Source organism: Theropithecus gelada, chromosome 7b (assembly GCF_003255815.1).
Source record: "Theropithecus gelada isolate Dixy chromosome 7b, Tgel_1.0, whole genome shotgun sequence".
In the NCBI taxonomy this organism is placed as follows: Eukaryota; Metazoa; Chordata; class Mammalia; order Primates; family Cercopithecidae; genus Theropithecus; species Theropithecus gelada.
In genome coordinates, this window is record NC_037675.1 from 87,039,734 (window position 1) to 87,064,654 (window position 24,921).

At 40.1% G+C, this 24,921-nt stretch overlaps 1 protein-coding gene across 4 annotated transcripts in view; it reads left to right on the forward strand.

Annotated features, from left to right (window-relative positions):
* The window catches only part of FLRT2 (fibronectin leucine rich transmembrane protein 2), a 99,685-nt gene extending 77,324 nt beyond the window's left edge, over window positions 1-22,361 (forward strand). For all 4 annotated transcript variants that reach the window (XM_025391942.1, XM_025391943.1, XM_025391940.1 and 1 more), the window contains one exon: window positions 14,397-22,361. In XM_025391942.1, the coding sequence (XP_025247727.1) occupies window positions 14,773-16,755 (1,983 nt within the window). In that variant the 5' untranslated portion in view covers window positions 14,397-14,772 and the 3' untranslated portion in view covers window positions 16,756-22,361. The remainder of the gene's footprint in view (window positions 1-14,396) is intronic.
* Window positions 22,362-24,921: the final 2,560 nt, after the last annotated feature.

Genomic DNA, 24,921 nt, shown 5'->3' on the forward strand with positions numbered 1-24,921 from the left:
AGCCCCCTGCCACCATCCAGAAGGAGATTGCCTAGATTTTTTTTTTTTCTGAAGATTGCATTCCCTCATAACATTTTAATACTGCAGATCTACTGTATACCTGTGGATGTACTGTAGCCACCTGGAGGGACACAAATTCCCATAACAGCTAAGATTTTTTTTTTTTAATCTCCTTTCCCCAAGAACCAGCTTTTATCCTGCTGGGGAAGACTCCATATGCTCATTGGAAATGTGTGATCTATTGGGTTACAGATTATTGTGTTCCTCCTCAACCCAAGGCATCAGAGCACTGTGTTAGAGGAGGGTTGACTTTCTAATATGGGATTGAGCAAGTTTTGACCGGAGAGTCATGCTCCCTCCGCCCCTGGAAGTTTCCCTGCCAAGATGGAAGCTTAGACTTGGGAGCCATTGGTGCAGAGGGTATACAGTAAAGAATGGATGCACATCAGTGATTTTTAAAGTCTGAGAAAGCAATTAGAGTTAGGCGATATTACTTTTCCTAATAACCACTTAGCAGCAGTTTTCATTTTTGTTAATGGATTGTCACTGAAGATTCAAAGTCATTATTCATTGAACAGAAAAGTAGGGAGTGAGTGGATTCTTGCAACAGCCAGGGGTGGGATCACAGCACCTGGGAAAAGAAAGTTTTCAGCTCCAAGAAGAAGAAATGCTTTTGGGGAGGCCTGGAAGCTGAGATTGAATTCAATGTGAATGTCTAGAAGAACGACTTGCCTTCAGTTTACAAACAAGTGTTTGCTTTGCAGTCCTGCTATGAGAGTTGGGCATAAGTGAGCTGTTTCTTAATCACCTTGTGTTGTAATTAGTTGTGGCATGCTTGTCTTATGTATTATGCATTTTATGTGCTTTCTCCTGTATTAAGAAATCAAGCGTCTCTGTATGAGTCAGCTCAGACTGCCCGAACAAAGTACCACAGACTGCACAGACTGGATGACTTCAACAACAGAAATGTATTTCTCGCAATTCTGGGTGCTAGGAGTTCAAGCTGTCATCAGCAGGGCTGGTTTCTTCTTAGGCTCTTCTCTTTAGATTGTATTGATTGATAACTGTCTTCCCTTCTCTTGGATCCTCACATGGTCTTCGCTCTGTGTATGTTTGTGTCCTAATCTCCTCTTCCTATGCAGACACCAGTCATATTGGATTAGGCCCCACCCTCAGTACTTTATTTTAACTCGATGCTCTCCTTAAAGACTCTATCTCCAAATATAGTCACATTCTGAGATACTGGGGGTTAGGACTTCAACATACGAGTTTTGGGTGGGAACAGTTTAGTCCATAACAGTACACTGTCTGTCATGTGTTTATTTAATAAATGATTTTTTTTTTTTTTTTTTTTTTTTTTTTTTTGAGACAGAGTCTCTCTCTGTTGCCCCGGCTGGAGTGCAGTGGTGTGATCTCGGCTCACTGCAACCTCCACCTCCCGGGTTCAAGCAATTCTCCTGCCTCAGCCTCCCAAGCAACTGGGATTACAAGGGTGAGCCTGCCACCATGTCTGGCTAATTTTTGTATTTTTAGTAGAGACTGGGTTTTGCCATGTTGACCAGGTTGGTCGCAAACTCCTGACCTGTAGCGATCCACCCGCCTCGGCCTCTCAAAATGCTGGGATTACAGGCGAGCGTCACCTTGCCCAGCTGATACATGATTATTGAATGAGTGAATGAACAGATGAATGGATGGATGGATTTTTATTTAATGGTGGTGAATCTGTAATCTAGCAATATTCATGAGTAAAGTCATAATGTTTCCTAAAGTTTTTGTGTTTCTTCCACCCTGATGATATGCTTAAAATATGACTTTCTTCAGCAGTGTTTCTGTTTATTCAGGAAGTATGCACGACCCTTCTCTTCTTGGAGGCAGGTCCGCTCATTATGTGAAGAGCCACTGCCCTCAACAGGCCCACGCAAACATTTACCAGGGTCCTGAGCAAGAACATGGGGAGAGGCCTGCTTTAGATCTAATTGTTCAAAAGTTACAAATCTCATTAGCAAGTTGTTTAAAAAGTATAGTAACTTTGCTTATTGTGACCCATCTGGCTTTGAGAATGTCCTGGAAGGCCAGGCAGATTTGACCTTAGAATTCTCAAACTCTACCAAATACAGAACAGAAAGTGGCAGTGCAGGGATAACTGGTCCCAGGTCTCTTCCTTTCCCACTGAAGTTCCGTCCTGAAACCCAGGAGGCTTTGCACACACACCCCAGCTCTGCACTCCTCCTCCCTAATCCAAACAAGCTTAGAAGTATCATAACCTCAGGAGGACAGGCCCAGTGGAGAGGTTCTCCAGGGCCCTGTGAGAAAGTTGGAGCCAGGAAATGCTGGAATCTGGGGACCCAAGACGGAGCCTGGAAGGAGTAATACAGGCTTTGGATGGTCATATCCCTTTGACCCTGTGCGTTCCTTACCGTGATAGGAGGGGCGTGGGTGGTAGGTGTAATGTTGGTACTGTGGTCAATTTCAGCTTTTTCAGGAACTCTCACTGGTTTTGAGATTATTCCCATCTTCTGAATTCCCTGCAGAATGGTCAAGAGAGCTGGGGAGATAGAACATTTGGAGAAAACACTAGAGTCAGAGCTTAGCCACATGCAAAGGTAGTTGATGGAGGTGGCTGTTTCACTGCGAATTTGCTTCATTTAGTCTTGACCCTAAATACCTAGTTTCTGCACCTGTGAGTCCCCACAAAAGACAAAGTAACTCCTTTAGGAGACTGAGTTCTAGAAACATATGAGCAGATTTCAGGAAGAACCAGAGCATGAGTGGGCACCTGCACTCCTTAAAATGGGGCCCGCCCTCTGCAGTAAGCCAGGAACTGGGGAGCAGCCCCGGAGCTCTATTCTCAGGTGAGACAGGGTCACCTCTCATGCATGACACAGCCCACGCAGCCTTCTAGAAATGTGTCAAACTCTGTTGCACTAGTAACTTGTTTATTGCTAGGGTCACTAAAAGCCACTTTTTCAAATTATCGGAGGTTGTTTGCCAGGCTGTGCACGGAACTTCAGAAGAAGGAAAAAAGCCAATGTTTTTCTTCACCACACATAGAATAATTTATAGGTGGGGACCAATTTACTCGCTAGGGAACAGCGGGTGGCCTGTGCCTTCCCCAGTGGAAGGGACATTATGCTAAGCAGGGTGGCGGGCTTCAGTGCTCACGATAGGAGTCAGGAGACCCTTCTAATTAATTACATGACTGTCTTTACCCAGCATGGGTTCCTCACTTTCTCATCAAAGCCCTTGTTTAGTCAAAGCTGTATTTCTTTCATTTATTTATTATTTATATTTCCTCTCTTTCTAAAGAGAATTTGAGACAGCTGGGAAAAAAAATGTGTGGGGATGTTTGCGAGAAGAGACTCTCTGAAATGGGACATTTGGAAAGAGAATTCTGACAGAAGTGTAGAGCATACTTTTCTTGTCCAGGCTCTTGTTCTTGATGCAATTTCCTGTTCTACGTCATCATTACTTCTCAAGAACTTCTTTCAGCTCTTTATTGGGTAGATGCAGGTAGCTTCTTTGATCTTTACCTTCTCACTATACCTTCCCTGTGGGCTTTTCATTGCCATGAGAGTAGAGTCTAAATGGTTTACCAAAGCCATGAAGATTTGCCTGTTTAAGTCCATTAAAACTCTTGACCTTATTTCTGCACTTTGTCTTCTCCTCATTTCTCATAAAATTTCCCAGACACAGTGATCTTTCAGTTCCTGCCAGAGCTAAGGCTCTCTCTTCCTTGTATCCTTGTGCCTGCTCTTGCCTTTACCTGGACTTACTTATTGGCCGCTCTTCTCCCGAGCACTATCGTTTGTCACCCTGGATCCCCCATCCTTAGCAACTCCTCATTCTTTAGGAATGCCATTTTCTAAGATGCCATCTGTGACTGCCATATTCAAATCTACCTGACGTCCACCATTACCATCCTCTGTGACACTTCTTTATTTCCTTCATGACATTGCTTACAATTTTATCATTTCTAATCTCAAGTTTTGTAGTTTTGATTAATTTTTTTTTGAGACAGAGTGTCACTTTGTTGCCCAGGCTGGAGTGCAGTGGTGCAGTCTCGGCTCACTGCATGCGCCGCCTACTGGGTTCAAGTGATTCTCCTGCCTCTGCCTCCAAAGTAGCTAGGATTACAGGCACCTGGCACCACACCCAGCTAGTTTTTGTATTTTTAGTAGAGACGGGATTTCACCATGTTGGCCAGGCTGGTCTTGAACTCCTGACCTCAGGTGGTCCACCCGCCTTGGCCTCCCAAATTGCTGGGATTACAGGCGATCTTGCTTTCTAAACATAGCACCTTCCGGACGGTAGGGACTTTATCTGTCTTGCTCACCTGTGCATCGCACGGCCCTCCTGCTGCATCAGACACACAGCGGCCACTCAATTGTCTGATGAATAAATGCATGAGAAATACTAGCCTTAAAGAAAGGTCTGATACACTTCACTTGGTTTGGAATGTTTACCAAAAACTTTTGCTTTTCTAGAGAGGGTTGCAGGCTGATCCAAAAGAATTGGTTTATAATTATGAAATTTTACAAAACGTCAGAGAACCAACAAGAAAAGATTTTTGAGGCAATGGAGGCTCATCAGGAAAGCACAACATATGAAGTTGTTGCCCACTCACATGTCTTTTTCCTTGACCTGTTTCTAGAATGTATTGTCTCAGACAGCTGACCTGTCTTGGAGATGTAGTACTTTATAAGAGGAACCAAGTATGATCTTCCCAAGGACCAGGGCCTGCAGTCTAGTCAAGAGTGGGAGTGTAACTAAAGAAGGAATGAATAACCCACTCTCATTTCAAGCATAGGATTCTCTCATCACTCTCACTGTTTTAAATCTTCATTATCATCACAGACTTCACATTATTCCCTTATGTATGAATGTGATTTTTATTGACCATAGAAGATTGGAACTTTTTTCTGGAAAAACATCACATGGTTGAGTCAAGGATGAAAAGTCAATCAAAACTACCTTTTCATGTGTGTGGGGGTGGGGCGGGAGAGAGAGAGCACCCGTGTGTGTGTGTGTGTGTGTGTGTGTGTGTGTGTGTGTGTGTGTGTGTGTATTGGGACCATCTTTCAGCTGTGTTGCCTCCCTCTGGTGGCCATTATATGCACAAGGCCTGAGTGACAGGGACTGAGTCAGAACGTAACTTACTTTTCAAAAAAAAAAAAAAGAAAAAAACCTAAGTCATTGTATGCTCCTGAGTTTTAAAAATTATTATTGGTGGGAGCTCTTTTAAAAAAAAAAAACAGTTAAGTGGTTGAAATTGATTAGCACTAAGAAAATACGAGCTTTTTGCCTTTGGGGTAGAGTTTGAAAGCTGCCGTGGCCCTCAATGAAAGCAGCATTCTGATTGTGTATAAACCTGTAAAAGGATCTGCCTGTATGTTTAAATTCTTCTGTGTTTGGAGAACACATCTCAGAATTCATTCACATGATCAAGGCCACCAGTATAGATTATTTTAAAGGTAGCTTTTAAAACCTGCTGTGTATTTTCAATATTCTCCTTCAAATTATTCCTTATGAGTATTGTGCAGCTACACTGGATATGATACTGAGGCAGCTTATCTGGGTTTTATTTTAAGCTTTAGAATGACTTGATTTGATCTTAAGCCATTTCTAGTCATGTTCTTGGGGTAGGGATGGGGGAGTGTCCTTGAGAGAAGAAGAGGGTCAAGGATAATAAGCAATACTAATTTTTCTTCTGTTTCTTATCCCCTCTTGTTCCTCAAATCCAGAAATAGTCTCCTGAACATAGCCTGACACCTCGGCATGACAGGTGTTCTGAAGATGAGAAGGCGCATTGTAAAAACCTATTTATTCAGTGAGGAAATTTTATACCATTTACATTCAGAGTCATCTCTAGGATACCAAAATAGGCTTAAGCAATGAATTTTTCATGTTTTAGACTGAAAACCAGATAACTCACCTGGAAATACACAGTATGTAATTTCATTTCATGCACCTAATCAATATCTTTGACCAAAATCTGTATTCCTCTTGTGAAGGAGGCGTAAGATTTTCTGTTTTGTTATGTATATTACATGTGTGCAATATTAGGGTAGGGAAGTAGGCCATGTTTACCTTTTTGGATTCAGTTTATTTTTTTCATAAGCCTTTTTATAGTTCTCAAAGATACTGGCCTATTTTATGTTGATTCTAACTGTGGAACGGTAAAGGAGTATGCAATTAAAGTTGGGTTGAACTGTCACATTGAATTTATGTAAATATTTAAAATATATTGTTATTATATAAATAGAAATTCATATTTTTTTGTGGTAGATCACAAATACTTGATTTCAGGTCACAACCATCATAGAGGTGAGCTATTAGGTACGGCCATGCCTCTCGACAAACCAAGTATGTTATAATGTTTCTGAGTGATCCTATTTCTGCAGTACTATAAGTCAATTAGAGCATGGAATTTGATGTTATTTGGTAAAACAAATATAGTGCTGTAGTAATTGCAACTATTTCCTAGTTGCATGCCTTTTATGAAGGACATCTAGTTTCTTTAAGCCTAGGGACTATTCATCCATCGCTCTATCTATCCCTCAATCTTTCCAGATAGCTTTAGGTAGCTTAAAACTCTTGAAAGCTATTCTGAAATATTATCTCACTGATTCCTTATGGGACCTCAGATTGAAGATGTCAAAGAGTTTTTGCAGACTGCCTTTTCAAACAAAGCAATCATCTGAAGGTCGTTCTTTGACTCGTTCGTTTATGCTACAAACAGTTCTTGAATGCCTGCCACGTGCTGCGGTAGGCTCTGGGGAAATAATGGTGAGCGAAAGAAGGCCAGCCGGTCTGCCTAGAGCTTACAGAGAGGCAGAACAGGTGTTAGGAGCAGGCCCTGCAGCCCATCCCTGAGTTCAAGTCCTAGCCCTGTCACTTACTCACTGATCAACTTCATAAATGTCTGAACATAGTTTCAGGATTGATGGATGGAAGATGTATATGTATATTACCAAAGAAAAGAACTGTGATCAATGAATGAACAAGGAAAGTAAAAGTTGATGGATTCAGTACAACCAATTCTCTACCAAATTAGGGACAAATGCTCCCTGGCACAGGAGCTTTCGTTGTTATTTAAAGCTAATCTTAGGAATGACCAACATAATGAGTGTGTTTTCCACACGTTAGGTAATGTTCTAAGTGATTTACATTCCTCTAACAATTGTGAACTATTAATACTAATATTTTCTCCATTTTATATGAATTAACTGGGACATAGAGTAGTGACATAGTATGCCCAAGTTAACACAACTGGTAAGTGGAAAAGCTGTTCAGGTCCTCTGTCTCCAGAGCCCAGCTCTTGCTCATAACACCTTTTCCACCTCTCTTAAACCAGTTTATTGAGTGCCTGATTGGTACTGCTAGTCACTTTATGTGATTTATATCTAATCCTCCCAACAATTTCCTAAGCACAGCTTATTATCCTCTTTGAGAGAAAAAACAGTAAAATTCAGAGAGGTTAAGTCAATTAAGTCAGGTGCCCTTTGTCATGCTGTTAGGGAGTGGAAGCGCTGAGATAAGAAACTAAATTCTGACTGACTCCAAACCCTTAACTCTTTCCACAACACGAAATCAGACCCAGAAGAGAGAAGGACCAGTTGTTTCAGTTCCCTGAAAGCAATTCCTGATAGGGAGTGGCTGGGTGGTCAAACCTTAAAGTGACTGATCATCAGCCTCACTTGGGAAAGTTGACAAGTTGCACCTGACCCACCTCCTTTGCAGACCTATTAAACCACAAGCTGCAGGGGTGGGGCCCAGAAACCTTCATTTCTCATCACTTTCCCCTAGTGTTTTTGATGACCCTCAGGTTTGGGGAAACAGGGTCCCAAGTGATGAGGGGGAAAAATTTTTCCCAAAGGTAAGAGTCTAAGAAATCAATTATTTTCTGTGAAACATAAGATGGTTGGAATCTGAGCAAATGAATTAATGTTATGAAGGAACTGAATTATATTCCTTTGAAATGAATTGAAAGTATATAGACATCCACTATAGAAGATCCATCTGTTATGGGCCATAGACTTTTATATCTTATTAGTACTCTCTCAATTTATTTGCCTCCTGAAATCCTGCTCTACCAGCTTCCCTTCATTACTGAGGACCAACTACCCAGGCAGTTGCTATCAGGAATAGCTTTCAGAGCATCAAGACAGTTGGCTATTCTTCTGGATCCAACCACCATGCAGGCAGTAGTTGACGTGGAAAGAGGCCACCCAATCCTGCAGTTCCAGATTTTAAAGGGAGCCAGTGATGATCAGTGGGATCTCCCTCCTAGTGGGCTGAGAGAGGCATGTAGCAGTAGTGAAAGTGTCCTCAAGTTCATGCATTTGAATTTATAACACTGGTTATTTGTTCTCAAGTTACCCCCATTACTCGAACCAATTGGAAACCATGTGAGAACAACGCTTCAAATGTATTAGAGTATTTTGTGTTTGCCAAGAGCGTAGCTTTTCCTTTTTGGTCTGTTTTAATGTTTTTAATTTTAGATTGACTGGAGCCTGGAGATGGTCAACTGTTTAAATAAAGTGTTGCTTTTCTTTTCTTCCCTCCTTCCCTCCCTCTCTCCTTCTTTCTCTTTTCCCTTTTTTCTTTCTCTTTGTCTCAGTAAAGATAAATATCTGCCTAATGAGCAACTTCCAGAGGCTTGGTTGAAGTTTAGTGAATGAGATAGAAAAATGGTTTCAGGCTACAGGGTAGCTGTTGATATATGTTTCCCTAAATTCCTTTGCTAATCCCCACACCTCGGTCAGCTAACTATAGGACTCTCCTGATTATTGTGCAAACAGTATTTATAACCTATAGTCAAGAATGTGGAAATGTGCATAAAATCTATAAAGTGCCTTAGTGTTTCCAGATTTGTAGTGCAGTTAGGCCTGTGGATTAGGCACCTGCCTGTGTCTGATTTTCGGCATGAACTGCTTAACTCCAGAAGCTATAAGTCAGATATGACCCTGGGAAACTTTTCTAAGAGAATTCCTCTTCAGTAGAGCTTTCTCATTTGTATCACTTCATGTGCCGTGCGGCCTTGTCACAATTCAGCCAGTGCTGAAACCATTAAGATTTCATTAGGTTTGTTCTTGTCATTCTATTATGTGATTGGCAATGCTTATTGACAATTCTTATTTTCTGTCCTGTGATTTGTATCGTCTTAGTTTACTCAGCGCTCCTGGAATACAGACTCCTGGAATTAATTAGAAAAAGAAAAAAGCTTCCTAGGCAGCACGAGAAGAGAAACACCGTGCAGAAAGCTTTTGCATGACTTACGTGCTTTGAGTCTCAATTCCTATGAAAAGAGTTAAATGACAATCAAGTAGCCTGGCATAGCTTCTGCTTTTACTGTCATCTTTAAGAGACTGGCAAGGCCGGGTTCTTGCTGCCCGCAAAGAGCATTTTTTTTTTTTTTTTTGCATGTTGATTTATACTCAGGTTTTTGAAACTGTGATCTCCCTTAAATGAAAATTTCTGGTTTTACCTAGCACCTGCGATTAAGCCATTCTTTATCATTTCTAGTTTCCTGGAGAGGAAGCAACATATTCAATACAGTGTTCACATAAACGGGGAAATATTTAAGAATCAAAAAATACTCTTTTCCCTTTGAATTTGAAATTTATCTTGTAAAGCAATTCTTTTTATCAGCAACATTTAGGCTTACAGGTGAAATGCCCAGTGATTTTGAAACATGGGTTTGTTTATCGTCTTCTAGAAGCACGAATACCTCAGTGAGAAGCAGACAGAGAGTTGGGAGAAAGTATTGTGCAGTTAATGTTTTGTTCCTCCTCTCAGCTGAGCTGGGATTCATCTCTGGCTTCACATTACAAGCAGCTTGGATCTGTATGCAGAACTTACACTTCTTCCCGGCTTGGGCCTCTCCATCCTTCTGATTTTCACAGAGCCATCCTTTCCCTGCAGTGTTTTCCCTGATACCTCATGGGCTAGGGTAGAACTCTTTACACAGGACCACGATTACCTGATGCTCTAGGGTTAAGAACTCTTTACATAGATCGCTAATTCCCCGCCTACTCATTGTTCTCCCCTCACTTAACTCATGAGCCAAAAACGACATCAGCTCCGTATATAGCAGTATCCTCGTTCTAGTGCTCAATAAATATTGGTTCAGTAAATTAATGGAAAGTATATTACATTTTCATGCTTTTTGATGTCCATGGGAGAAGCATTTTTAGGTTATGTTTATTAGAAATTTATCTTAGTTTTCTCTAGAAAATTATGGCAATAATGCTAACTTTCTAAAGCACTTGTAAGAAGGTGTGTGTAGATCATCGATTCTCAACAGGGGATGATTTTCCCACCCCAGGGGACATATATGTGGCAACATCAGGAGACATTTTGGGATGCACACCACAGCCCCACCGCACAGAATTATCTGCTGGAAAATGTCAGTAGTGCTTAGGCTGAGAGACTGGGGTGGCTGAAAGTGCATAAAGCTTGGCAGGTCAAGGCTGATTTTATTTTGTTCTACACAGTGGAGTTCACCTCTTTGGATATCGTTAATAATAACAATTACATAGAGAATAATCAGCATTATTACGTTTTTGCCATGTACAGACATAAGTTTTTTTACAAGTATTATTTTATTTAACCCTGTCACCTGTGCTGTGAGTTAGGAACCATTATTACCATTTTTCAGATAAGGAGACTAAGACTTGAAAAGAGAAATGTGTACTCAAGATCCTGCTGCTACTTGGTGATAGAAGTAGGATGAGAACTCAGGATCTATACTTGTTGACCATTATACTTTCTTTCTCTGTAAATATGGTCCCCAACTTAAAGTCTAAAAGGATCTCTATCTTCATTATTCAGTGGGAACCACAGCTGGAAATGCAAAGAAAATTTAATTTTAAAAATCTAAATTTAAAAAAATCATTATGGCCTAGGTGGTTGTAATTTTACTAATATTTGTACTGATTGAAAGAAAAATATAGTGCATTCACTGATAGGTGTAAGCTGTTGTTGATACGTGGAATAGAACAAATCTGCTATCTGCTGTTACTTTGTGGGATTCCCAAGAAGGTCAAAGAAAGCTCTGAGAGTTTGTTTTCATTCAAAATTGAACTTGTCATAGCCGATCAACACATTGTGCTCTAGATGGGACGTTTCTCCTATTAAGGTGTATGAACAGTGACAGTTTGCCCCGTGTAATCTTATTAGGAGCTTTCTTCAGAACCACATCATCTTCTTATATAATTATAAAAGAACCACTCATGAGTAAAATATGCCTGCAAGAGAGCAAGGCACGGGGGCAAAGGGTTGACTGATGGGGACCTATTCTCTCCTTGTAGAGGACACAGTTCAGGAAATGGAAAATTTACAATTTGGATGCATAATAATAGTTTCTAGGCCCATCCCTGAGTTATTTGGTTGACTCCCAGTGTTAATGTCCTTGAGGCTGTTAGCTGATGAACTCTAAGCAAACACCATCGTCTTCAAGTATTGATTGTTTCTTAGCCCCTAATACTTGGCCTATAAGACAATGTAGAAGCATCTATTCTTTTCACATAGGAACTTAGAGACCCTGGTGTTGCTGTTTTTCTACCTTAGGACTTTCTTTTCCATGGTTGTTTCTATCACACTTAGAAGATTCCAGTAGAATACTCAAAAACATTACATTTGATTCTTTAGTCTCACTTTCCTAGCTCTTGCGGAAGTAATTATTAATAGAACCAAACAGTTTTTTATTCTTAAATGTTTTACAGAAGTGGGCTACTGTGATGACAAGTAGCTCTTTAAGGTCCTACTAGACGTTAGTACTTGTCATCCAGAGAAACATTTTCTGTTAAGGCCAAATGTCATACATAGTCATTGCACTGCTCCACCCAGAAGATGTAATTTACATATAAGATGTTATTTGAGACTGTCTCCCGGGGACAAAAGTGATTAGTATGCCTTATGCCTTAACTCTTCTCAAAAGAGTCATGTGACATGCTCTTGCATCTATTTTAAATCTAATAAATTAAAACATGAATGATGAAATAAGATGTTCATGGTGCTTCACAAATTTGAATGCACCCACCCCAGACTCTCGCTAACATGCAGATTCTGGGCCTGAGGTTTAGCTTTTCTACCATCTCCCCAGGTTAGGCTCATGCTACTGGACCAAGGACCACACTTGAGTACCAAGATGCTAGGCAACATTAAGATGGTTTGAAACCTGAGCTAAGAATGCCATCAGGCTGATTGCATTAAACTCATTTTTCCTATGCCACCTCAGTTATATAAATTATTCTTTAAGTCTATAGAGAGGTTTCTTTTGGAAGGAATGGCATCCTTTTCAGCATCAAAACGTATATTAGGTTTTGTAAAAAATTAAATAATGCTTGACTTTTTTTTTTTTTTTTTTTTTTTTAGACAGGGTCTTGCTCTGTCACCCAGGTTGGACTGCAGCAGCATGATCTTGACTCACCTCTGCCTCCTGGGGTCTGACGATCCTCCCACCTCAGCCTTCAGAGTGGCAGAGACTACAGGCTCACACCACCACACCTGGCTAATTTTTCTAATTTTTAATAGAAATGGGGTTTCACTATGTTGCCCAAGCTGGTCTCGAGCTCCTGGGCTCAAGCTATATGCCTGCCTTGGCCTCCCAAGGTGCTGAGATTACAGGTGTAAGCCACCACATGAAATCAAGCCCGGCCATGCTTGATTTTTAATAAAGCATCATATCTCTCTCTTTTTACCTGAAAAAAATCCCCTCCCACCCACCTTATATTTCCTAAACAATAAAAAATGAATTTTACCATTTCTGGTCATCAAAGGCATTTTTTTTAAATGGCCTACAATCTTTTAAATTATAGAACACATTTACAACATCCTTGACACTTAAATAACATTTCCAGTGTTCTTTTTTTCTTTTTTAATTATATTTCTAAAGATAGCTAAGGGAACAATTTCAAGTAGTTCCTCTGTGCTTTTAGATGTAAGTTGTTTCAATCTCCTTGTATTCCTGAGAATTAAGAGACTCGCAGTTTGCCATGTCCTATCATGTTAGCTTATTTTGTAGGGAAATCTAATCTGGCACCTTTCAATTAACTTCTTTACCTCTCTAATCTAAAAACAGATGGAATACTTTCTGTAGCAAGAAGGCATGATTACTATCTGTGGATTGCCTTGACTTCCTCAACTGTGTCTTCTGTCATTTCAAAATTTACTAAAAGACCTCTAATAAAAGCAGGAAAGCACAGACAGAAGGAAGGTGATGGTGTTGAAAAATAATTTACCCCTAGTCGTGAGCTTGGCAACTCTTCGAGGGATCACAATGGTGTATCTCATCTGGACCTAGAGGTCCCGAAGGAGGAGATAAGTGGAGATGTTTTGTACCCTGGAGCTTAGTCATTCTCCTCGGTGACCCGAGTGCAAGCTATTTTGGAGGAAGATAAAGAGGAAAGGAGACAAGAAGTGGAAAAGAAAAAAGTCTCTGCCTTCATACATGCTTCTGTTCACTACGTTTATACTGCTTTTTTTTCCTTTGAAAAATTTTTTCTTTGAATTTTTTTTCTTTGAATGATTCGATTTTTTAAAATTACGTGGTCATGACGTATGTTAGGTAACAAAAAGAAAAATAAATAATGATTCCAATTTTGTTAAGTATATGTATAGAAAAAAGGAAAGTAAGCAAATCGATCAGTTATCTCTGGGTGATAATATAATGAATAATCTTTATCACATTCATACTATATTCTTTATATTTTATTCTCTAAAATTTTCCGTTAAGCCTGAGTAAGTTTTTGTATCAGAGTTTTAAAATACATTTTAAAAGGAAATGGCAACTAATTCAGCTACAGCTTTTTTATAACATCGTATTTGAAAGTTCCTATATAGTAAATGTATTTGGAAATGTAATGCATTTGGAATAATTTTTCAGTAAGGATGCATCTTTTTAAGTGACTTTATTAGTCTCCATTTTGCATTTTTAAATATATAACTATGCAGGGCTTCACATTTTCCCCTTCACTTTTGCTAGCTGTCAGTCATCACCTCTACCTTGAAACAAGTCTATGACCAGTGGGATTTGTAGATAATTATCATTAACTGATTGAGTGGATTCAGCAGTGTGCCTGTTGTAATTAAGTGTTTGGATATGCAAATAGATGAAGAATAGATAAAAGAGAAGGTACTGATTGGGCTGTTAAATTCACAATACAATGGTTGATGGTGACAAGTAACAGCATGATGTCCTTTTGAAGATACTATATTATTTCTTGAATACCTTTTCAACTAAGTTACTGTTATTTGAAATTCCACTTAATGCCAACCCTGGCCTCTCAACATTTCATTCCAATCTCATTGTTTTTGAAAGGCTCAGGGTTATATTGGCACTTTTTTCATTACTGCCCTTAACTGACCATTTCCTCTTTTCTTTCCTACAACAGATTGCAGATTGAGCTTAACCAAGAAGTTCGTAGGCTAATCAAGGCTGGCTTGACCTACAAAAGAAGAGAGTTCGGCCTGCCCACTTGGGCTTGTGTTGACACGGCTGATAACTTGCCATCACCTGTTGCCAGTGTGGAAAAATTCTCCCTGTTGAATTTTTTGCACATGGAGGACAGCAGCAAAGAGGGCAACACAGGCTGATAAGACCCAAGACAGCAGGGAGATTATTTTACCATACGCCTTCAGGACGTTCCCTCTAGCTAGAGTTCTGGACTTCCGCAGAACCCGGTCCAGTCATTTTGATTTTGCTATCTGTTTATTTTTTTTTCTTTTTCTTTTTCCCACTACATTGTATTTTATTTCTGTGCTTCAGAAATGGGCCTACAGACCACAAAGTGGCCCAACCATGGGGCTTTTTTCCTGAAGTCTTGGCTTATCATTTCCCTGGGGCTCTACTCACAGGTGTCCAAACTCCTGGCCTGCCCTAGTGTGTGCCGCTGCGACAGGAACTTTGTCTACTGTAATGAGCGAAGCTTGACCTCAGTGCCTCTTGGGATCCCGGAGGGCGTAACCGTACTCTACCTCCACAACAACCAAATTAATAATGCTGGATTTCCTGCAGAACTGCACAATGTACAGTCGGTGCACACGGTCTACCTGTACGGCAACCAACTGGACGAATTCCCCATGAACCTTCCCAAGAATGTCAGAGTTCTCCATTTGCAGGAAAACAATATTCAGACCATTTCACGGGCTGCTCTTGCCCAGCTCTTAAAGCTTGAAGAGCTGCACCTGGATGACAACTCCATATCCACAGTGGGGGTGGAAGACGGGGCCTTCCGGGAGGCCATTAGCCTCAAATTGTTGTTTTTGTCTAAGAATCACCTGAGCAGTGTGCCTGTGGGGCTTCCTGTGGACTTGCAAGAGCTAAGGGTGGATGAAAATCGAATTGCTGTCATATCCGACATGGCCTTCCAGAATCTCACGAGCTTGGAGCGTCTTATTGTGGACGGGAACCTCCTGACCAACAAGGGTATCGCCGATGGCACCTTCAGCCATCTCACCAAGCTCAAGGAATTTTCAATCGTCCGTAATTCGCTGTCCCACCCTCCTCCCGATCTGCCAGGTACACATCTGATCAGGCTCTATTTGCAGGACAACCAGATAAACCACATTCCTTTGACAGCCTTCTCAAATCTGCGGAAGCTGGAACGGCTGGATATATCCAACAACCAACTACGGATGCTGACTCAAGGGGTGTTTGATAATCTCTCCAACCTGAAGCAGCTCACTGCGCGGAATAACCCTTGGTTTTGTGACTGCAGTATCAAATGGGTCACGGAATGGCTCAAATACATCCCTTCATCTCTCAACGTGCGGGGTTTCATGTGCCAAGGTCCTGAACAAGTCCGGGGGATGGCCGTCAGGGAATTAAATATGAATCTTTTGTCCTGTCCCACCACCACCCCCGGCCTGCCTCTCTTCACCCCAGCCCCAAGTACAGCTTCTCCGACCACTCAGCCTCCCACCCTCTCTATTCCAAACCCTAGCAGAAGCCACACGCCTCCAACTCCTACCACATCGAAACTTCCCACGATTCCTGACTGGGATGGCAGAGAAAGAGTGACCCCACCTATTTCTGAACGGATCCAGCTCTCTATCCATTTTGTGAATGATACTTCCATTCAAGTCAGCTGGCTCTCTCTCTTCACCGTGATGGCATACAAACTCACATGGGTGAAAATGGGCCACAGTTTAGTAGGGGGCATCGTTCAGGAGCGCATAGTCAGCGGTGAGAAGCAACACCTGAGCCTGGTTAACCTAGAGCCCCGATCCACCTATCGGATTTGTTTAGTGCCACTGGATGCTTTTAACTACCGCGCGGTAGAAGACACCATTTGTTCAGAGGCCACCACTCACGCCTCCTATCTGAACAACGGCAGCAACACAGCATCCAGTCACGAGCAGACGACGTCCCACAGCATGGGCTCCCCCTTTCTGCTGGCCGGCTTGATCGGGGGCGCGGTGATATTTGTGCTCGTGGTCTTGCTCAGCGTCTTTTGCTGGCACATGCACAAAAAGGGGCGCTACACCTCCCAGAAGTGGAAATACAACCGGGGCCGGCGGAAAGATGATTATTGCGAGGCAGGCACCAAGAAGGACAACTCCATCCTGGAGATGACAGAAACCAGTTTTCAGATCGTCTCCTTAAATAACGATCAGCTCCTTAAAGGAGATTTCAGACTGCAGCCCATTTACACCCCAAATGGGGGCATTAATTACACAGACTGCCATATCCCCAACAACATGCGATACTGCAACAGCAGCGTGCCAGACCTAGAGCACTGCCATACGTGACAGCCAGAGGCCCAGCGTTATCAAGGCGGACAGTTAGACTCTTGAGAACACACTCGTGTGTGCACGTAAAGACACGCAGATTACATTTGATAAATGTTACACAGATGCATTTGTGCATTTGAATACTCTGTAATTTATACGGTGTACTATATAATGGGATTTTAAAAAAGTGCTATCTTTTCTATTTCAAGTTAATTACAAACAGTTTTGTAACTCTTTGCTTTTTAAAACTTAAAAAAAATAGTTGCTGAAGTACTGTACAGGGTTGTACAATGAGAACCCAATGCCAAGGCAAAAAGAACGAGTGATTCTTCCTTAGGATACACATCAACCACTTCGCTGTTGAAGCTGTCAGAATAAATTCCTGATGGTCAGATGAAAGGGCAGATTAAATGGACTCATCAGGGTAAGAGGAATAATATGGGTGAAACAAGAAATGGCCCAGAGAGTTTCACACTATTCCTATACCTCCAGGTCTGGAAGACAGGTAAAAAAAATTCTATAATGTAAGAATGGAGGTAGTTACCCTGATTTGACCCAGTGCGGGAAATGCTGAAAGCACCAGGAGGAAGCTAGTTCCCGTGAGATAAGTTAACCCGGCCTGACAGAATCAAGAAAATTGAGATGAGATTTGAAAAGACCTGAAAATGCAGGGGTTGGCTTTCCGACTGGGAACTTAAAAATCACTCTTCATGCTTCCCTGGTCCTAAGTGATAACAGAGTTAGAGACTTGAGTCTGATTTCAGTCATCTTCAGGGACCGGTCTGATGTTGTAGCAAGAAAACTCCCTTTAAAAGTGTTACTGTTCAAATCGTATGTCAGGTTGAATCACATTCAACAGAGATATATTCTAGAATAATTTTTTAGAAGAGGCTAATAAAATTAAGGGAAGAATTATATTGAATGGAATTATTTTTGATAATGAGAATTATTTGGGTAGATTCACTGAGGCTATGTCAACATGATATTTAGACCAACAGGTGATCAATGTTTTGAAAATACAACAATGACTTATTTAAAAATTACCCTTACTGCTATTTAGACAAAAACAACTGGTCAGTGCTTCTGTTATGTCAGCTGACTTTGTTAGTATCATGTTGAAATAGCTTGAAGTAATATCTTTTATCCCCTTGCAAATTCTTGTCTTCCAATCATCTCCCATATATTTTCGTAATTAGTTGTTTATAACACCTTCGTTTTTCTCCCTCTCCTCAGTATTTCAAAGAAAATTATGGATGCCAGTCTTGGCTGCACAAAATATCCATATGTACTTATACATTTTTAAATGCATACTAATTTTCACTGCTAATAATTCTGTAAGGACACATCAAAGCTGGCCAAAATAATTAATTTTTAAAAAAGTGACACCTGGTTTCCACCTTGTACTGACTTTGATCCTATTCCACTTTTGAAATTTTATTTGTTCCTTTTCCGTCGTGGATGTTCCTCTACTTTGGCAGTTGCGGAGGGATCATCAATCTTCTGTTAGCAGGACAACGCATGAAAAACAAACAAGTCAGAGAGTGAAGGCTTGTTCCCCTAATCCTGGCAGAGCAGGGCATAGAAAAGAGAGGGATGTCCTTGCTTAATTCTAGATACTTTTGAGGCAACATCTTCATAAAACACATAGTTTAATCTTTGCCGTCCTTAGACAGAGAAGGGCTATGGATCACATACATTATCAAAAACTACTCCCTGGGAAAAAAAATCTTTTTAAAATCAAATTTAAACATTTCACTCTGTGATGCATATTTCTTTTACCACTGGCCATTATTATAAGGACCCATGAAGTAAATGTCACCATCATCTTACTTGCTCTCTCTCTCTCAGCAAAATAAAACTGTGATGTGTCTTCTTTGTAAAAGTTTAGGTATAAAATGCTATGCAACTTTTTCTTTATAGTAAGAGCTTTATTTTCTTTAATAATATAGCCCAACTTATATGTTTTAATCTCCTTTCTCCCTCAGAATAAGCAGAAAATATAACTGCAGCTGTATGTTAGACACAAGAATTGAAACTGTGCAGTCAGTAGAGCTGAACTTAGCTATGAATTAATTTAAATTAATTCTAAAGTGACTCTGGTTTCCATTTTAGTCTATTAGCTAGAGGGTTTTGGCTGTTGCTTTTTTTAAAGTTAGGTCCACGCAGTGAAGGGAAAAGAGTGTGAAGGTGATCAGTGTAGCACTAAGACATCTAAAGTCAAGACAATGACATGGGGGCTTTGTGTACTCAGCTGGGTAATTCCCTTCTACCGTCCTCTTCCCCTTGGCTGTGTAGATAAAATTGTGCATTCAAATGATGGTACTTTGACTTTCGAGGGTTTTTATTTCTGTTATTCACCAAATAATCATTCTCATGTATGTATATTGTGTGTTTAACCCCCAGTGGGATTTCTGGCTGCTGACATCGCTTTGGGCCAGGAAAAACAAGGATGAAGAGGTTCCTGTCATTTCTTATGGAGTTCACAGAATTATTTGGGGCTTAAGTAGTACAATGGAGACAGTCACGTGCAATGCTTAAGGTGGTCTGACGGGGTCCCTTTTGCTGGAGGTGTTCCTGAAGAGATTGAACCTAGTAACAGGCTTTATTTTCATCTTGTGTACAACATGACAAAGACTGCTAAGATTAAAATCCGTCTCCCATTTGTTGCAGCCTCACCTACACCAGGATAGAAAGCACATGATGGAATCTGTGATGTCTAATGTGTCTTATGAAAATAGCCAAACAACTGTCCCTGGCGATTCTGCTTTGATTGGCATTTTTAGTCATGGGAATGTATTTTTGCAGAAATACCTGCTTTGTGTTTGGGCCTCTCTTGCTGTCATTATGATGTATTTTGAGATGACGAGTCAAGAGTCAAGGTTGAGAGTACAGGCCAAGACCATGGAAAAAAATCCATGCTCGCTGGCCAATAAAGAGCTTGATGCTGCCTGGCCAAATAAGGTGATTCAGATAGAATCTGATCCCGTTCAGAGCTCGGTAACTGTCACTGTACAGAAGACATTGAAAAGGAAGTGGCATAGTCATGATCACAAGGATATATTGACAGTTATCTATAGCCAGGGTAGTTGTTAATACCTGCTTGTTTGGGGAGATATGTTTGATTATAGAGACACTCTGGGCTACCCTCAAACACCATCAGATGCAATTAGCAGCCCACGGCATGGGACAATCGCAGGCAGCTACGAGGATTGTATCCCCTGCCTATTTTCCTTGTGTATCAAATGGAAAACATTCTCCCCTGTGAGAAAGAATGCAGTTTCTAATTATCTGGATGTTCGTTGAAAATATATTAGACATTGTCCCTGAGGTTACAAACAAAACCTATAATGTGACCTGTCTGGTAAAAAGTATTAATGAAGTAGCTCATATTACAACTTCATTTTCTACTAGCACCTATCATAAGAGTCTTAGTCATTTCACACAAATCAGAACTTCCTTCCCCACCAGGGAGGACAACTTCATGCTGTGATCGAAGCATCCATTCAGAACACGAGGCAATAGTGTAGTCCACAGGGAACGGATGCTTCACTTGATCGCCGGACCTCAGCTGCAGAGGCCATCGCAGCTCTTGAAAAGTGAAGTGGTTAATTTCCATTGGCATCTTTGCTTATAGCATTTTTCCCTAACCTATAACAAGGAGACATTACGTTTTACTTTAGAACATGAGAATAGCAGTTTTGCTCACGATTTACCATTCCAGCTGCAGGGGAAAGCAAAGCAGAAAGCAGTGCCCCAAACGGAAAAAAGATACTTACACAGAACAAAACAGTTCTTGGTCTTTTTCTTGGTCTTGTCAAACCTTGCCTGATGCTCTTTCTAAAGTCAAAATACGAATGCTAAGAAGGCATAACCTACATCCTTCTCTGATTTCTTCAGCAGGGTCAAAAGACAGTTACCAGCAATGGGGAATGCTTGTCACTGTGGAGAAAGAGTTTTGTACATCTCTGGTACCGTTGTTACAACAAATCAGATTTTCTTACTATAGTTTTTTGTTTTCTAGCTACACACCCACCAGAAGAGCACAAAGGAAGGCCATCGCAACAAGCATTTTAAAATTAATATCAAACATGCACATGCGTGGACACACACACACACACACACACGGGGGCGTTTGTAAAGGTGTCCCTGGAATGTAAGATTTATAACCGTTTAAGGCAAGGTGAAGGCATTGCCAACTGTGTGTCCCTCATAGGACTAGTGTATATTCACTGAAAGTTAACCTGATGATTTGTTATTGTTTGAACCATATGCTGATTTGCTTCTGGTTTCTGTTTAGTGTGTTCTCTCTGACAAGGGGCTGGAAGATTCTGCATCACACATCCTCTGAGACCTACCATGTCGCACACTTTGTTAATGACAAACTTCACTCTACACTATACAGTACCTTGTTGATATATTCAGTAAAGTCTTATTTTAAAAGAAAACCACATCGTGTTTATCTGAGTAAGTTCATTGGGATACAGTCAATACTTGTGCTGTTAATGTAGAATAAATGATGCAGGAGGGCAGGAATAAAGGAAGTAATAGGATTTTTGTATTCTCCTATCATGAAGATGACTTGCATTTCTAAAGGCCATTTGATCCTTTTTGTGTGAGGAGTTTATATGAAATCCTCATGTTCTTTTAAATTTCCTAACTAAATTGTGTGTTCCTATGAATACACACATACACAGAGCATCTTATTTCATATTGGTGAAATCTATGTTGTTTAGGATATAGATAATGACATTGTACTTATCAGAATAGTCTTTTCCTCTATTCAAAATAGATGCTATTGGCTTTATTTTTTATTTTTTAATTTTGTTTAAACAAGGTGTCACCATGTTGCCCAGGCTGGTCTCAAACTCCTGGATGCAAGCAATCATCTCGCCTCCATCACCCAAAGTGCTGGGATTACAGGCATAGGACACCATGCCCAGCCACACTGTTGTTTTTAAATGTCAGTTTTCTTTAAGAATTCTCATAGTACTTTTCTGCTTCAGAGTTTATAGCACATCCATCCATCCTTTCAGTAGGCACTCATGGAAATGTAAGTCCATGCTCAAGTTCTGTTCTGATTAGTCTCATGATTTTTCAGAACCCCTTTTGCTAATCCCTCTTGGCCATTTTATTAATAATGTATTTGACAGAGATTGAATCAGGAAACGTGACATTTCAGTTAACTAGTATTACCTGTTTGTAGAATCTCTGTTGGAACATCGACTGTGAAAGACAGTGCTAACAGGTAATTCATATTACGTTTGGGGAATTAATGTAAAGTAACATCCATGCTATTCTTGGTTTGCCAAGAGTTACAGACCTTATTCTGTGCAGACTAAACCATTAGTCAAAAAATACCGTTCATTCAAAAATAATTTATTAGTGTCTTCCTACTCTGTTCCAAACAGTAGGCTGAGTTCAGAGGCCTCACAGAATAAGGAAATGCGTTCTTAGCCAAATCAGGCAAATCTCCCTCACTATGTCCCTGAAGAAATCTCTTCATCTGATATATTTACTATTCATCTACTTTGTATAGCACTATGTTAGGGTCTTCTGGGGATTCAGAGAAAAATGTCTGGGAGCCATTAAGGAACTCAGATCAGGTAATAAACACTTTTTCTAATGCATTCCAGTGTCTCAGAGACTGTGTAATTACTTTATACTACTTCGTTAAACTGACAGAACATCTAAGGTGACAAAAGAGATGTTTCCACCTGTTGGTAAGGTTGATGCACCTGTCATATGTTAGATGTTCTTGGTTTTTAATAGATGCAGCAATGAGAGAGTACATTGATAAAGTCAGAACTTAATTTGAATTAAATTTTCAAGTTTCCAAAAAGTATTTGAAAACTTTGAATTTGTATTTGGTGATTATACATGCAGCCATTTAAATTTTTATTGAGCATCTCAATGAAAATCAATCTAAAGGAGTAATAATGACACCTGACAATTACTAACAACCTTTGTTTATGTAAGACCTTGTGCAAACTGTGTGATAACATATGTTTGCATTTTGTCTTTAAAATAACCCTGTAAGGTGCATTATTTTAATTTTTAGATCTTAAAACTTAGCTTCAAGAGAAGCTAAGTGGTTAGTCTATAGCTACAAATCCTATAAATGACAGAGTCAGGAATTACCCCTGAGCATGACTCCATGGACTCTTAATTGTTTTCCTGCCTCTTAATAAATTGACCATCCTTGAGACTGACTAGCCTTCAGATTTTTCATGATGGAGCTATCACAACTTCTCAGTGGATGCATATATTATTATGGCAAATCAAGGGAAAATTTTGGAAACCTCAAAATTCCTGTCTTTTAAAGCCCTTGGTCATCCATTCCTACTTTTTATAAAAATTCTTTTTGTGATGATTTGATGGCTGCACACTTATCTGATTGGAAAGTTTCAGATGGAATCAAGATATGTCTCTACCCATAGGGTGAGCTCAAAGAGCCGTTGAAAGGTCTTGAGTTGGGTTATTTTTAGTAATGAATTTGTTTCATACTTGAGATGTTGCTCTAAGTATTTTGTAGACTCCGCTGAAAAAGCACATGTGTCACAATCTATTAGGGCATTAGTAAACTGGCTTCTGAATTTATGCTCTTATTTTTTTCCCATAACATAGATAAAAATGTGTGCTTTAGGGGATATTATATTAGCTTTATTTTCATTGGCTCTGCTGAAAGTTAAGGATACAAAAGTTTTTAATGGTAATACCCCAAACTCTATGTCACTTTAGCACACACATACCAACTGGTGATCATACTTGTCTATTTTTGTTTTGTTTTGTTTTGATATGAAGTCTAAACTAGACGAGAACCTCAATATATCCTTAGGGGAATTCTTATTATTTCAATGACATAGTAAACCTCCGTATTGGGTCACTCTTTTCTTAATATAAAACTATGCTGGCTCAGAAAGTCTTCTAAACTCCCTAGTTGGGATAGGATGGGCCTTTGTTGGTTTGGTTTTGATTTCATTCAGCAAATATTTGCGGAGGCCTAGTAGGTTCTGGTACTGAATAAGAATGTTTTCCAGGAGAGTTAAATTTTGCACATCAAAAGTCTTTCTGGGAAGCTGCTGGTTTTTAACACTCTTTCTGGGCCTGGACTCTTTCTGCCTCTTTGCTTTCTTTGAGCACTCACACCGCTGTATTTAAATAATCAGCCTAGGATTCTGCTAGTCCCAGCACTAGAGTGGTCTCAACTGTTTTCTCCTCTCGGTTCCCCGACTCTGACTTGGTTAACACCCTTCCTTTAGTCTTTTTCTAATTTAGCCTTTCCAACACATTGAAGGACAAATGGTAATCATAATCTATAAGGAATGGTACTGTAGTGCTTGCAAAATATGCATTTTTATTGCTTGCAAGATAGAATTCAAACTCTTTGTGTGACATATGTGTCCTACTGCACGTTGCTCCAACATTCCTTACCAATATTGTCTCCTCCATTACATGCTGTAGATTATATATATATGTATGTGTGTATATATATACACATATATATGTGTGTGTGTATATATATGTGTGTCCATATATATATGTGTGTGTGTGTATATATACATATGAATGACATGAGCCAACAAAATGCTTTCAGTTTATCTTCCTGGGATCTCAAGCTCCTTCAGACCACTGTATATTTGCTGAAGGTCTTTCATCCTATGACATTCCCCTTTGCCTGATGATATATTTATCCTTTAAGATGCCAGTCAAATTCCTCTCTTCCAAAGCTGCTGGAATCACACCTGCCAATTATCTGACCCCTTTGTGCAGTTAATACAACTTTAAAATATTTTTATTTTTAGCACCTATATATTGCAATTTTTTATGAGTCTGCTTCATGCCTATACACTAGGGTCCCTGGAGAGAGAGAGAACGTATTCTGTAAATTGTTGTACGTCATCCAGCATTGAGAGCCATGCCCAGGCCCTGGTAGGTGCCCAGCTACAGGGGAAGAGCCACTCTGTCAGTAGCTTATGGCCAGATGGCTTTTTTTTTTAAGCCCCAGAAAGAGCTGCAGAGTTCTGACTTATGCAACATTAGCCTTGCTCAAACACCACAGTATGCATTTTACAAGAAAAAACAAACATACATATTTTCTTTAAAATCTCTTGATTCCTCATTAACATTTTTAAAAGAAATGTTTTTATGATTATTTGGTGGCCATGCATCTGATTTGAAAGCTTT